This window comes from Takifugu rubripes, chromosome 22 (assembly GCF_901000725.2).
Source record: "Takifugu rubripes chromosome 22, fTakRub1.2, whole genome shotgun sequence".
Taxonomy (NCBI): domain Eukaryota; kingdom Metazoa; phylum Chordata; class Actinopteri; order Tetraodontiformes; family Tetraodontidae; genus Takifugu; species Takifugu rubripes.
This window is the reverse complement of record NC_042306.1, coordinates 13001424-13015608: the sequence shown is the minus strand read 5'-3', so window position 1 is coordinate 13015608 and position 14185 is coordinate 13001424. Positions and strand designations below refer to the sequence as shown.

The 14185-nt window shown below is 47.0% G+C and overlaps 3 protein-coding genes across 3 annotated transcripts; 2 read left to right on the top strand and 1 right to left on the bottom strand.

Moving 5' to 3' along the window:
* Positions 1–1962: 1962 nt before the first annotated feature.
* Positions 1963–6741, top strand: mcm6 (minichromosome maintenance complex component 6). The gene is made up of 18 exons (XM_003975858.3): positions 1963–2189; positions 2332–2478; positions 2771–2881; positions 2975–3062; positions 3146–3307; positions 3383–3548; positions 3625–3773; positions 3854–4004; positions 4099–4240; positions 4326–4467; positions 4538–4645; positions 4798–4953; positions 5044–5172; positions 5256–5420; positions 5553–5679; positions 5820–6008; positions 6081–6220; positions 6300–6741. Exons 1-18 carry the CDS (start codon positions 2092–2094, stop codon positions 6408–6410), a joined length of 2481 nt encoding a protein of 826 aa, XP_003975907.1. The 5' UTR covers positions 1963–2091; the 3' UTR covers positions 6411–6741.
* Positions 6724–7861, top strand: si:ch73-71c20.5 (PNKD metallo-beta-lactamase domain containing). The gene is made up of 3 exons (XM_011616712.2): positions 6724–6858; positions 7067–7301; positions 7446–7861. The coding sequence occupies exons 1-3, from the start codon at positions 6789–6791 to the stop codon at positions 7615–7617; spliced, it is 477 nt and encodes a 158-aa protein (XP_011615014.1). The 5' UTR covers positions 6724–6788; the 3' UTR covers positions 7618–7861.
* A 969-nt stretch (positions 7862–8830) lies between these two features.
* Positions 8831–14053, bottom strand: LOC101075854 (protein lifeguard 3). Its single transcript, XM_003975878.3, has 12 exons — positions 13782–14053; positions 11705–12013; positions 11541–11608; positions 11383–11447; positions 11251–11304; positions 11125–11175; positions 10999–11038; positions 10819–10856; positions 10619–10706; positions 10457–10552; positions 10315–10368; positions 8831–10235 (listed from the first exon to the last, which is right to left on the bottom strand). The coding sequence occupies exons 2-12, from the start codon at positions 12006–12008 to the stop codon at positions 10086–10088; spliced, it is 1008 nt and encodes a 335-aa protein (XP_003975927.1). The 5' UTR covers positions 12009–12013; positions 13782–14053; the 3' UTR covers positions 8831–10085.
* Positions 14054–14185: the final 132 nt, after the last annotated feature.

Below are 14185 nucleotides of genomic sequence, written 5' to 3'. Positions count from 1 at the left end.
TTCACACTCACCGAGCCACAGGACTCCGCTGATCCGGAACGTTTTCACATCCCTTTCAGGAAACAAAAGTGTGTCTTTGTCACGCATCAACGTGTGTATCGGTGCGTCCATATCTTGAGGGGCAGGTTTGATGGATGCTGATGATATAAACAGTTTGGCTCCCCTGCGTGAGACAGACGGGAGCACGACGGGGTGAGAAGGTCGGTTTTTTTCCAACACGCTCACTCACACAAAGTGCTTCCCACATTCATACTTCCACTTGGAAGTGGGCGGAAAACAGAAGCTGGAAGTGTACCGTGTCCTGTTTCCTGGTGCAGAGGAGAAGGAGGATGAAGAGGAGAGATTTGAGTGACAGAAGGGAGGAATAACTGTGTCCAGCGCTGCAACTGTATCCTGCCTTTGGCCTACGTGGCTTCACACTTGCAAAACTCTGACATTAGTGAGTAAGAAGCCCCTTTTCATGTGTCGGTCTCTAGTTCACATGTGCACACACAAACTCACACACACACTTTGACATGTAGTTCTATTCATAGTGTATTCAAAACAGGAAAGACTTCCTGCAGCTCATTTTAGGAAAAACAAGCAACTAAAACAATCAGACGCCCGAGAGCTGCGACAAAATAAATGACATGACTGAGCGAGCCACCGACACCAGCGAGGGCGCAACAGGAACGCTGCGTAAACACACACAGCTGTAACAAACAAACACTAGAAGTCAGCTCAGTTACAGCAATAACGGGGTCCAGCCTGCATTTATTTAATTATTCAATTATGAATATTTACCTTTATTAGGTTGCTGCAATATTTCTATAAAAGGACAATGCAGAACTTATGTTATGTTATGTTGTGTTATGTTATGTTATGTTGTGTTGTGTTGTGTTGTGTTGTGTTGTGTTGTGTTATGTAGGGAGTTCTCCAAAGGTTCATATCATGCTCCCATCAACATGTGTTTTTTGAGCTTAACTGTTAACAGAATAAAAATTGATGACTGAAAGAAAAAGTAGAAATGTTTATATCACATAAAAACTATGGGTTTTGTTGGGGGGGGGGGGGTTAAAGGTATAAAACTCTCCTAACCAAACTTAAATTTATCAATGGGGAGTGTGCGTGTTTGTGTGTGTGTGCGTGTGTGTGTGTGTGCCCACGTGTGTTTACAGATGGTCAGGTTGCCTCATATTCAGACAAGCTGAGTTTCCTGTTGCTAAACAATCGTGGGAAAACCAGGGGTCAAGACAAAAGGAGAAATAAAGAGGAGGTAAAAAAAACTGGTCAGAATCCAAATGGGCTGCAAAAACTTCCTACATTGTTCCTGGTGGATTAATTCACTATGACAGGTGAAACCAATCGCCCGAACTGGAAGAGCTGGAACTGACCGCTACACGTGAAATGTGAGAATGATTTGGAAAAAAGAATTATTTAGAATATATATTTATTATGATGCTAAAATTAAGGAGAAACAATATCTAAGGGGTTCTTCACAGATCTTGTGATACTTTGTAATGCATTATCTAATTTAAAAAAATCTAGTTTGTCTTCATTGCATCATAAAAAGTCAGGATGTTCCATCCATCCATCCATCCATCCATCCATCCATCCATCCATCCATCCATCCATCCATCCATCCGTCCGACTTTTGTGGGTACTATGTGAAAAAGATAATAATGGTTATTTGTCTCCCTCTCGTGGACATAACTGGTAACTGTATGTTCTAGTCATTTGTCATCATGAACATATTATTGTATCTAGTGTTACATTTCTTACGCAATGTTATTATATGTCTACATATTGTTAAGAGACATATTTAACGCAATAATTTACTGTCGTCCTTGTAACTTTATGAATTTGGGAGAAGGGAAATGACGTCTACCCCAACGTCACTTACTTCTGATTGGCCGCAGGAAGGAGGACCTTACTCGACCTCGCTGATTGGTCCAAACTGCGCGCCAAAGGTCACATGTCCATCTTTTCGCGCGAAAGTCACCCTCTCTGTTGTGTAGACCATAGCGTGCTTCCTGTCTGTGTTGCGGAGCAGGGCTGTTGTTCTAAATTTGTTTTTAGGGTTTTTGCTGCAGTTTTTCGTGGGAGTTTGTCATGGATGTTGCCACAGCAACCACGGAAAATGCCGGGGAGACGGTGAAGGACGAGTTGGCTGAAAAATGCCAAAAGTTATTCCAAGCTTTCCTGGAGGAGTAAGTCCGATCGCGTTCACGATGACTATCCTAGGAGAGCTTTCTTGAACTTTTCTTTATCCCCGACAACACTAAAGCGACAGTATGTTGCATTTCAGCTGATCGCGTCATAAAATTGTGCGTTTTCTTTTTCCGTGTGCAGGTTTCAGACCAGTGATGGGGAGGTGAAATATGTCCAAGAGGCCGAGGAGCTAATTCGGCCTGAGAGAAACACGCTGCTGGTGAGCTTCACAGACCTGGAGGGCTTCAACCAGGAGCTGGCCACCACCATCCAGGAGGAGTACTATAGGTGAGGCAAACACGGCGGAACCTGAGCCTCTCTGAATGCAAACAGTCATAAGGTTGTACATCATATCTTATTTTAATTTGCTTAAGAAAAGAACAACAACCTGTGTTTACATATGGACACATGTGTGTCGATGCCCTTGTCATTCATTTATTTGCATGTGTGAGGTTAGTGATGACAGTTATAGCTGACAGCATCATCACTGATGTCAGAGGTTGAAGCCAAACGAAGCCAAACTTTTTTTCTAGATCTTTTTGATGCGGCTCTAAACTCACCTCCGGGATTCTCTTTTTAGAGTTTACCCTTACCTTTGTCGAGCGGTGCGGAACTTTGCTCGGGATCATGGAAATGTTCCTCTTAACAAAGAGTTCTACGTTGCCCTCGAGGATCTGCCCACCAGAAACAAGTACGACACAGGACACGTCCACGAGCTCGACCTCTTGCGCTCTACAGATCAGATATTTTATAAAATATGATTGTTTTCCCATGTGTGATGCAGGATCCGTGAGTTGTCATCCATGCGTATCGGTACGCTTGTAAAGATCAGCGGTCAAGTGGTGAGAACGCACCCCGTGCACCCTGAACTGGTGAGGTTCTCCACAATTGACCCCTGACACGCCACAGTGACCTGAAGCTGTTTGAAGGGTGTTAATGACGTTTGTGGTCTCAGGTCAGCGGGACTTTTCAGTGTATGGACTGCCAGGCGCTGATCAAAGACGTCCCGCAGCAGTTCAAATACTCCCCGCCGACCATCTGTAGAAACCCCGTGTGCAGCAACCGCTCCCGCTTCCATCTGGACACACACAAGTCAAAGTTCATTGACTTCCAGAAGGTAATTCCTAGAAGGACCTTGTGTTCTACGGTGTGCTGAAGGAGACACGGAGGTCTGAGCATCGTCTGTGTCCAGGTGCGTATCCAGGAGACGCAAGCAGAGCTGCCCCGCGGTTCCATCCCACGCTCCCTGGACATCGTCCTAAGGGCTGAAGCCGTGGAGACGGCTCAGGCCGGTGATCGCTGCGATTTCACTGGGACCCTCATTGTTGTTCCGGATGTGTCTCAGATGCGCACTCCCGGTATGTTTTTAGTCCTGAAACCTCCAGTTGACCTAAAACTTTCCGGTTTGACAACTGCCAACCGCCTCTTGTCCAGGTGTACGGGCCGAGACCAGCACCCGCATGGCTGGAGGACCGCAGGGCTTCGAATCCGAGGGGGTTCGGGGGCTGAAAGCTTTGGGAGTCAGGGAGCTTTCTTACAGGCTAGCATTCCTGGCCTGCAACGTGGCTCCGACTAACCCACGAGTGAGTGATTTCTGACATTTTGGTATCAGAACGCCCCAAACCCACCTTCTGCTCCGTTACAAATGTGCCTTCTGTTGCAGTTTGGTGGTAAGGAGATACGGGAGGAGGAGCAGACTGCAGAGAGCATCAAGAGCCAGATGACGGAGAAGGAGTGGGAGAAAGTGTTCGAAATGAGCCAAGACAAGAATCTCTACCACAACCTGTGCTCCAGTCTCTTCCCCACCATCCACGGTCAGGCTTCGAGCCAGCGTCATTACACATTATAGCCAGGAAAGCGTTGATCAAAGGCCTTCCGGCTGAATAAATGGCACCCGCGTCTGTGCAGGGAACGATGAGGTGAAGCGCGGCATCCTGCTGATGCTGTTCGGCGGCGTTCCCAAAACGACCACAGAGGGAACCTCCCTTAGAGGAGACGTCAACGTCTGTGTTGTGGGAGATCCCAGTACGGCCAAGAGTCAGTTCCTAAAGTAGGTATCCATAGATTAATGCAAATGCCTCCTGTCAGTGTTGAACGGTTTTGGAGAGCTTGATGACTAAATCTGTGTGTTCCAGGCATGTAGAGGAGTTCAGCCCCAGGGCGGTGTACACCAGCGGGAAGGCCAGCAGCGCGGCAGGTCTCACAGCCGCTGTGGTCAGAGACGAAGAGTCCCACGAGTTTGTGATCGAGGCCGGCGCTCTGATGCTGGCTGACAACGTGAGTGTCAGGAGCAGCGGGGAGTCTTGGCAGGTGCATCTGATGCTGACGGCCGCGTTTCTCCCGGTAGGGTGTGTGCTGCATCGACGAGTTCGACAAGATGGACCTTAAAGATCAGGTGGCCATCCATGAAGCCATGGAGCAGCAGACCATCAGCATCACCAAGGCTGGAGTCAAGGTAATCACAGGCTTATTCAACCGACTCCATCAGTTCGTGCATATTTTCCCTGCGATTCAATAGCAACTGAGTCAATTATTCAGACAACAGTCGGGACAAATGGTGCCTTTCTGGCATTTTAAACGTTGTAACTTTCCCTGCGTCTCCTGCAGGCCACTCTGAACGCTCGCACCTCCATTCTTGCCGCTGCAAATCCTATTGGTGGACGCTACGATCGCAGCAAGAGCCTGAAGCAGAACGTGAACCTCACTGCTCCCATCATGAGTCGATTTGACCTCTTCTTCATCCTGGTGGACGACTGCAACGAGGTACGACCCTGGTTCTGTCAACACGTTCCTGGACGGATTAATGAAGCTCTGATAGTCTGACGCTCGCGTGTCATTCCGTGTGAATCCCAGGTGACCGATTACGCCATCGCCAGACGGATCGTCGACCTGCACTCTCGCATCGAGGAGTCTGTGGACCGACTTTACACCCTGGATGAGATCCGCAGATATCTGCTCTTTGCGCGGCAGTTCAAGCCCAAGGTGCACATCTGTCTGAGCTCAGTCAGGCCCGACACGCTTGGTCTCTGTATCAATATTCGTGCGGTTTGTCCCTGCGCCGGCAGATCTCCAGTGAGTCCGAGGAGTTCATCGTCGAGCAGTACAAGCGTCTGAGGCAGCGCGACAGTTCTGGGGGCGTGTCCAAGTCTGCCTGGAGAATCACCGTGAGGCAGCTGGAAAGCATGATCCGCCTCTCAGAGGGCATGGCCCGCATGCACTGCTGTGATGAAGTGAGTGCAGCAAATAAAACACACGTCCAGATGCTTAACACGCACTGATGAGAGTTCTTCCACACCCTTTTAATAATATAGTCATTTTTTGTTCAATGTACCATGATTTTTTCCTTCTGATGTTCCCCTCAGGTGCAACCCAAACATGTAAAAGAAGCCTTCCGCCTCCTGAACAAATCCATCATCAGAGTGGAGACGCCCGATGTCAACCTTGAACAGGACGAAGAACTGGAGGAGGAGGAGGAGCAGCAGGAGGAAGGTAAATCCAGTTATTGTGTGGCACACCAGAGTAGCATTTGAAATTTGCCTTTAGCATTTGTCTACTTTAATCTTGTCTCTCAGTTTTGACCCTGGAACCTTTTTACCTGTTATAGTTTATTGAATGTGTTGTGTTTGCAGGGAACGCCGTCCCGAATGGGGTTAATGGCCATGTTAATGGAATAAATGGACACGCTGATGGCGTTAATGGTCATGCGGGTGTTCACACTGAGCCCGGCAGCCATCCCAAACCAGCCCTGCGCCTGTCATTTAGTGAATACAAGCGCATCTCCAACCTGCTGGTCTGGCATCTGCGCAGAGCAGAAGAGGGTAAGCAAAACCTTGTTTTATGCTCTTCACTGTTAGGATCCCTTTATTGAACCGTTTTCATTCTGTCTGCAGCCGAGGAAGAGGAGGAGCTGAAGAAAAGCGCAGTTGTTAACTGGTATCTGAAGGAAGTTGAGTCTGAGATTGACTCCGAGGAGGAGTTGGTCAATAAGAAGGGTCTGATCGAGAAGGTTCTCCACCGGCTGGTGCATTATGTGAGTCCACCGTCGATGCTGCTGATCCCACATCTGCAAACGCGTTGTTGACTTATATCGATGTTTGTATTTCTGCCAGGATCATATCCTCATCGAGCTGTCCCAGGCAGGACTAAAGGGCTCAGAATCGGCGAGCACGCAGGAAGAAGCTGTCCTGGTCGTCAACCCCAACTACATCCTGGAGGATTAGTCCTTTCTTAATTTTCTCTGCCTCTACAAATTCTTCAATCAAAACAGTTGTTTCAGTTGTTGTTGGACCCTCATACGTAATGCCCTCGAGATACATTTGTCATATTGTACAGGTGATTCTAGAGCTCTTTAAAAAAAAAATTGGGTCATTCTGACTTGTGTAAATATCTTCAGCTTCCCCAGTTTGTTGGTTGTTTGGCTCTTAGAAAAAAATATCTAAATTGTAGGTAATCGCTGTTCTTTGTACCTGCATCAGTTCTTTAAAAATGTATCATGTCTTTTGTAATATTGTGTGGATTCAAATGTTGGTTTAAATAAAAAAAAAAGTTAAAGTGATGTCCACTAGGTGGCAGAACTACTCGCATAGGTCTAACCGCGCATGCGCGAACTCACTTACTCAACAAACATGGCGGCCGCCACTCTGACAGCAGCCAGGACGGCTTTGCAAGGTAAAATACTCAAATATTCAATTTATCGGGTACCTGTCAGTTAAGTTTAACTCTAATCTTCCGAGCGCCAACATCCCAAATATGTACACAGCCGCGCTGTTGTGTTTTAGCCAAAATGATTAGCTTCCTCGTTAGATCTGCGAACCAACCTTCACCTGAACGCAGTGAAGGCGTATCACTAACCCAACGAGGTCTTTCCTTACATTAGGAACGTTCCTCATCCCACGCTGGGGGCTCCTAACACGGAGGAGACGGAGCCTGGCCGCCTGTCAGCGTCTGCGATTGCACGTTTCTCCTGCCGCCTCCTGCAGCAGCTCCAGGACGGAGCCACAGAAGAGCGGCGAGGCGAGCAGCACCTCCAGGCTGGGAGAGGATCTGGAGGGTCCCGAATACATCCCCAAGAGAAAGGCGAAGAACCCGATGATGAAGATCGGCTACGCGTGGTAACTCTCTCCTACGTCACCATTTTAACTCGGAAAAACAAGGGACTTGGGTGACTTTACAGACATTTGCTTGTCGTTTTAAAGTGCCTAATCTATAGAGTGGACATTTCCTGTTGGGTCAAATAAGTCATCTCTTGCCTGCAGGATGATCGGCCTACCCACTGGTATCATCGGCTTCCTACTGGCCAAGAGGCAAGTGGACAAAAACAGACTGAAGCAGCTTAAGATTCGACAGAGGATGAAAAAGTCTAACGAAGGAGAGTACGAAGGGAGCCGCTATCACCATCCCACACAGGATGTCAAGGTCAACCCTTGAGGACCACCTGTGGCTCCTGAGATTTGCACTGATGCAGCGCTGCAACATGGACATTCAGGAAATCAGAGCTGGAAGATGATCCCTGATGATGATGATATGATGATGATGATATGATGTAAATACTGTAGAAACATGAATGTGTGAGTGTCTCAGATGAAGCACACCAAACTTCACAAATACAGTCTTTAGCCCGTATGAAAAGATGACTTTTTATAATAAATATTTTATTTTTGGGTGGTCAGGTTGGCAGGTGGATGATTAGAATTTGTTGAGATCAGATATGTGACGAATGACCAGGGCTTTGCACCAGGGCTTGAAGTGAAGTCCTCAGTCTGGACTGTCTAAAGCAGCGGACCTTCTAGGGAGTGCAGAGACAGGAAGTCAATCAGAGCTACTTTTTAAACATTTCAGGTTATTATTTCTGGGGGGGGGGGGGGGTGGGTGCCCCCCAAAGCAGGGGGCATCAGCTCTCACTTTTGGGGCCCAATTAAGAGTGAGAGCCAGAGTGAGAGTCCAGAGCCAGAAGCAAGCATCAGCTTGGATGGGGGGGGGGGGGCAGGATGATGCCATCATCCTGCTACCTTGCTGCCAGGTGACTCTCACTCTTAGTTGGGCCCCAAGGCTGACAGATGCCCCATGATCACTGTCTGGGATCAAAAGTGAGAGCTGATGCCCCTTGTTTTGGGGGGCAGGGTCCTGCTGATGATGCTTGGGGGGTGGGGGGTGCCCCCCCCCAGGTTGCTATCAACCTGCTGCCTTGCTCAGGGGAACCTTGATGTTGCTACCAGGGCAGGTCCCAGGTCTTGGCTCTGCACTGGTCTTGAACCAGTAAACCAAAAGCCTTCCGCCTTGCAGCCTGATCTCTTACCCACCACCCCCCAGAAATAATAACCTGAGATGTTTAAAAAGTAGCTCTGATTGACTTCCTGGCTTTGCACTCCCTAGAAGGTCCACTGCTTTAGACAGTCCAGACTCAGCAAGTTTCTCACTTCACTCCATCAGCAGGGGGCCCCACCTCGTGCCCACAACCCTCCACCTGGCACCCAGGACAGCATCACCTGACTGGATGATTGACATGATTGATGTTGGACCCCCACCCTTCTCCCATCGAGAGGAGCATTAAAGCTATACCTCTCTCCCCATGAAGCTGACACACACCACCAGCCACCTGCTCCATCCCACAACAAACCCCCCCAAAAAAATCAAATTATTTGTCATAAGCTTCTCACAACTTTTAATTCAGAAATGTCAAGAACTTCAAGGATGATGAAAAAGACACATTGGTTGATGTGTGATTACAAAGCCTGTGTATATTTAAAACCTTAAGCTTATATGTGACATGTCCGAGTATATTTGGTTTGTCAGCACTGCAGGAGTCACCTTAGGAAAGTTAGTCGTGTCCATGATTGTTTGCTTTAACAGCAGAATCAGCTTCAGAATCTCAAATATCATAAAGGCACAATGATATTGGCTAAGAACCATTAGTTTATACTGTTTTTTGTGTACACATATGAACAAAGAAATCACTAACAGCTTATTATGAAGCAATGCTGCCATGTGTAGCAGGTATAAATGAAAGCTTTTATACTACTCCCATTATCAGCATAAATCATGTAACACCACATCTGTGCAGCATCTGCTACTTCAGGCAAACACAGATTTGGTTACCTTTAATCTGTTTTTCTAGCAGAGCATTAACCTTTAAAACACAAATGCAGGAGATTGACTCCAATGTGGAGATCACACGTTGTCTAATCTGCAAATTAACTAAAGGGAAAACACACATGCTTCTTTCTATGAAGATACTAAAACGTTAAATAGTTAATTATATTTGTCCTATAGAGTTTTTTCTCACGCCTGGGTCTCCCAGCGCCACCCAGTGGGAAAACGAGGCAGTTGCTGTAAAAATATTAAGATTTTTAAACATGTTTTTAGGAATCTAAATGATACAACATTCACACTTGAATGCACCAACACAACCCAGTGCAGACAGATATATTGTTGACAATGTAGACATTCATATGAATTAATAATTAAACTATAACCTTTCGCATATTGATCAATAACTGGGTGGTACTGTCATTACAAGGCTGTTAGTGAGTATATTACTTCAAAGAGGACACATGTCTGCGTCCTCATGCACCTTAAAGCTAATCGGAGGCAAATCTGTGTGTTAGAAATGAAGAATATTCCCATTTTCCTCAACATTTACAAACTAAATCATCCATGGCAAGACAGGAACATGCAGAAAGAGTGTTCAACACTATATAATGAAAGAAATTGTGCAGCTAGAAAGTCTTTTCAAACAATTTTTTGGGAGGTTGGATAAATATTTACCTCGGGAAAGTGCATTTTTGTGCAACCAATATAACAAGGAAATAGCATATGCGTCCCTTCCCTGGCGCATGGTGTTTTCTTTGTTTTTTTTGATAAATGGGTTTGAATTCTGAGCAGAGCTACAGCGGTCATTACTTCCTCGCGGCCCCAATAATCTGCAGAAGGAAAAGGAAGATCTGGATGATGTCGACGTAGAGGGAAAGGGCGGCAAACACGTACTCATCTTCCGAGATGGAGTACTTCCTGTTTCCTATCAGGAGCTGTGTGTGGTAGGCCAAGAACTGCACAGCGGGAACATTCACATTAATAATGTCCAATAGAACATTTCCTGCCCCTGCAGAGGGTTAACTCTTTACTCACCAATGTGAAAACGATGGTTCCCAAAGCGGCGTAAAGCATGTGAAGCCACAGAACCTGCAACAATAATTAAAAAAAACAACAACAGTGAAGGCACCATGATGTTGGGAATGGAACCGCTGCTTCAACAGGAGCCGGAACTCACGTATTTAAAGGACAGGACGATGGCGGAAATGATGCCGGTCACAAAAACTACAATTCCCAGGACGCAGAAAAGCCCCTGGCACTTGGTGAAGTCCACCTTTGGAGAGAGAGAACCTGTTTAACATGCCGGATGGTGCAAACGCACAACAGCCGCTCGGCCCACCTTCGTCTGGAAGCAGAAGACTGTGACGCAGATGCAGACGACCGCGGTGATGGCCATAGCGAGAAACACCACCTTCGTATCGTAGAAACTGAAAATAAAGAAAGAAAGAAAGAAAGAAAGAAATAAATAAAACAAGGCGGCCGTTAAATTCTGTGAGACACAGAGCTGATATTCACGGATGATCGGCCGATTTTATTCACCTGGCAATGGTGCCTGTCATGTAGGACAAAGCCAGGGTCTGGAAAATAATACGCAGATTTAGAATCAAAAGAATTCGCTCTGAAAGAATGCAGATGGACGTACGCAAACATAATAACCCAGGAGATTGTAAAACTGGTAGAGTCACGTGGTCTTTGTGCAGATAAAGTCGTCAAACTTACAAACAACAACAGCAGAATGAGATTCCATGGGTGTTTCCTCCTAAAAAAAAAAAAAGAAAAAGGAGAGCTCAAGGTTAAAGCTTTTATCATTTGCAACAGTTTCTAGAACTGAGCAGCGACGCTCACCGGGGGCCTGAACAGCACACCAGCACAATGTGGGTGATGAAGTACACGGCGCTAAAATGACACAACAAATAATCTTTAGTGCTTAAACTGGAAAAGTAGAGCAAAGCAGAGCCAGTGAGTACGTACTAGGACACCCAGTAGAGCGCCGGGTTATCCCTCACGTATTTTCCAACAGGTTCTCTGTGGCAGAGACACGATCAGCAGCGTAACACACGTACGGGGAGGAGGAGCCACGCAAAGTACACGCTGCATACTCACACGAACGTGAACACGGACACGATCGCCGTGGTGACCATCAGCTGAGAGGCCAACACCAAATACACCTGAGAGACACGTGCGAGCACGGTGAGATTCAAAACCCGACTTTTTAAAGAGGGGAAACGAATGAAGGCCGGGTGATGGAGCCTTGCGATCACCTTTCTGATGAAGGCGTGCCGGACGCTGACGCTGTCCCAACCGCTGCCCCGCGCCGCGAATCCGTCACCTGTGTCGGAGCGGTGAGGTAAAACAAAACAAAAAAATCAGGCGACGACGGCTTAGAAAAGCAAAGTTCAAGAGGAAACGTGAGGAAAATATTCACCGGAACTCAGGACATCTGATGGTATGGTTGGTGGCATCATAGGGGGCATTGGAGGGGGGGTGGGGTAGCCAGCTCCTGGAGGACCGCCGTGGTAAGGCTGTCCTGGGTATGGACCTCCAGGATAGCCCCCTGGCTGCCCAGAATACAGTGGGGTATTTGGATCAGTGGGGTAGGGTGCAGAGGGCTGGCCTGGATGCGGGCCCCCATACCCGGGGAAGCCGTACGCTGGTGGTTGTGGGTAATTGCCACCATAGAGCGGGCCCCCGGATTCCTCGTAGCCTGGAGGATAATCTGAGCGGGACATTTTACCTGTGGCAAGAAAATACATTTTTGATTTTTACATTTCTAAATGTTTTAAAACAGAATGCAAGTACAGCTAAAAAAAACCCAACAAAAGCTGAATAAATATGTATTTTACTTTAAATCCTCCCGCGACTGAAGCCTTAAAACGAGCTCCCGCCTGCACTTACGCCGAACATGTGATTTATATTTAGAGTCATATCAGGTTAAACTGGCTGACGACACTGATTTCATTTTGACAGAAAGCCTCCCCGGGATGGACTTTCTCCGTCACGTTTCCATCTCAACGTCGACAGTTGGGTTCAGAAAGGGCTGGCGTGTGTTTCTAATAAGCTCCGGTTATTTGCCAAATTCCCAGTGTTTCACTGGGACTTTCAGGGGGAAAACACACAGACGAGGAATTCAAAACGCTGGCTCCACCTCACGCTGCCATTGCATCAGAACCAGATCGCCGAGCAACAGGAAAGAAAACCAAACAGTGGGGGGGAAACAAGGCTTCAGAGTCGCTGCCGCTGCGGCGGCGACAGGTCGGGCCACCGAGCCGATCAATGCGCCGCTGTGCTGGCTGAGACGCAGCCGCTGAAGGAGCGAGCCCGTGTTTGCACGGGGGAGGTGGAACACATGGAAAGTAAATATTGAGTATGAAAAGACATCTTCAAGGTGAAGGCTATTCATAGTAATCAATACAAAGGTCCGTATCAAACATAATTTTCAGGAACGGCTCGATTTAACTGATTGAAATCAGGGCAAATGAATGACTTATCATAAATCCACCCCCCTTACTTCCAATTAAGTCGCACTTTCAGCGCGGGAGCTCTAAATTTAGTCAGATGTCCTCAAAAATATTCAATATTTGCTTAAACTGTGGTGCAGCGTCAGAAAAGAGAAGCAGCACATTACAGGCGTTCTTTGCCATTTGACAACAAGGCAAACATTCAACAGGTTTCCCAAGGAATGGCACGTTTGTTGTGAGTTACATGAACTGCTACATGCGTTTTGGGAGGAGCACAGCAGTCACCAAACTAGCACAGAAAAGGGTCAAAGTTGGGGATTTACAGGATCGAGCCTCCTTATAGATCCGAGTTACTTCTTCATATGTAAACGATATATATGGATTTCTATTTTTTTTTCCCACAAACACTCAAAGTTTTAATGTCACCATCGACGGTCAGTGTTGGAAGACCCCAAACCTGCTAAAACAGGTTAAAAACAGCAAAACAACATTTCAGTTTCCTCAAGCGTCTCTGCATCTTCCAGGCAGACGATTTGGAAACCCCATGAGGATACCACCTAGATAGATGATAGATGTGATGAGCTTCAGAGATGGACACATTTACCAAATGCAGCAATCAATTATATTACGATAAACTAACAGCAAATCTGTCTTTGAGGGCAGAATTATTGTATAAAAGGTGCACTTTGGCTTGTTGATGGCTACTGCATCACGATGGACAGGACGTCTGCATCTCTTTTCACACCAAAGTGTTAAAGTAGGCTTTATTTATTCCAAACCGTAGTTAAAAGAGGTTGCACCCTCCGCACGGAGAGAGTTGCAACCTTTCACCTTCACCTGGGGTTTTGTCACCAATGCCAACAGGTCCGGACCGTCGAAAACTGTTTATCCTGTTCCGACGTGATTCGAACGCCTGTTACAGGTGGGACGCGCTGGTATTCGGCTGCTTTTGGGCTTCATCGACGCAAGAATCTTAGTTTTGATTTAACCCAGGCGGATCGTCACATCTGTTTGTTGCTAACTGCTTAAATTAGCTTAACTTACCACGTACGAAGAGTCAACCCGAGACTGTCCGGGCGTCTCCTGAGCGATGGCGGGGAGAACGATGCCGAAAATAAGTATTCTTTTTTTAAATTCTCTCCTTCCCAACACGCCCGTTCAGCCCCGAAGACTCGCGAAACAGATTCCACAAGGATTCCGATTTCGTTGACGCTAATTTCTCGCCGCTCCGGTCACAGATGTGCAGCAGAAAGCAACATTTCCTGGAACAGTGAAGTAACAGGGTGGAGACACGCGCGGCCGCGCGCTCCGAGTGTGACGTGTGTGACGGGCAGGTTGTGCTGAGTCATGTTCTGGAATGTGGTTTAAAAAGTGCCTCGAAAAAGAAACAACTCTTTCTAAACTAATGTCTAAAAATGAGGGCAGAAATATCAGTGTTAGAACTTATT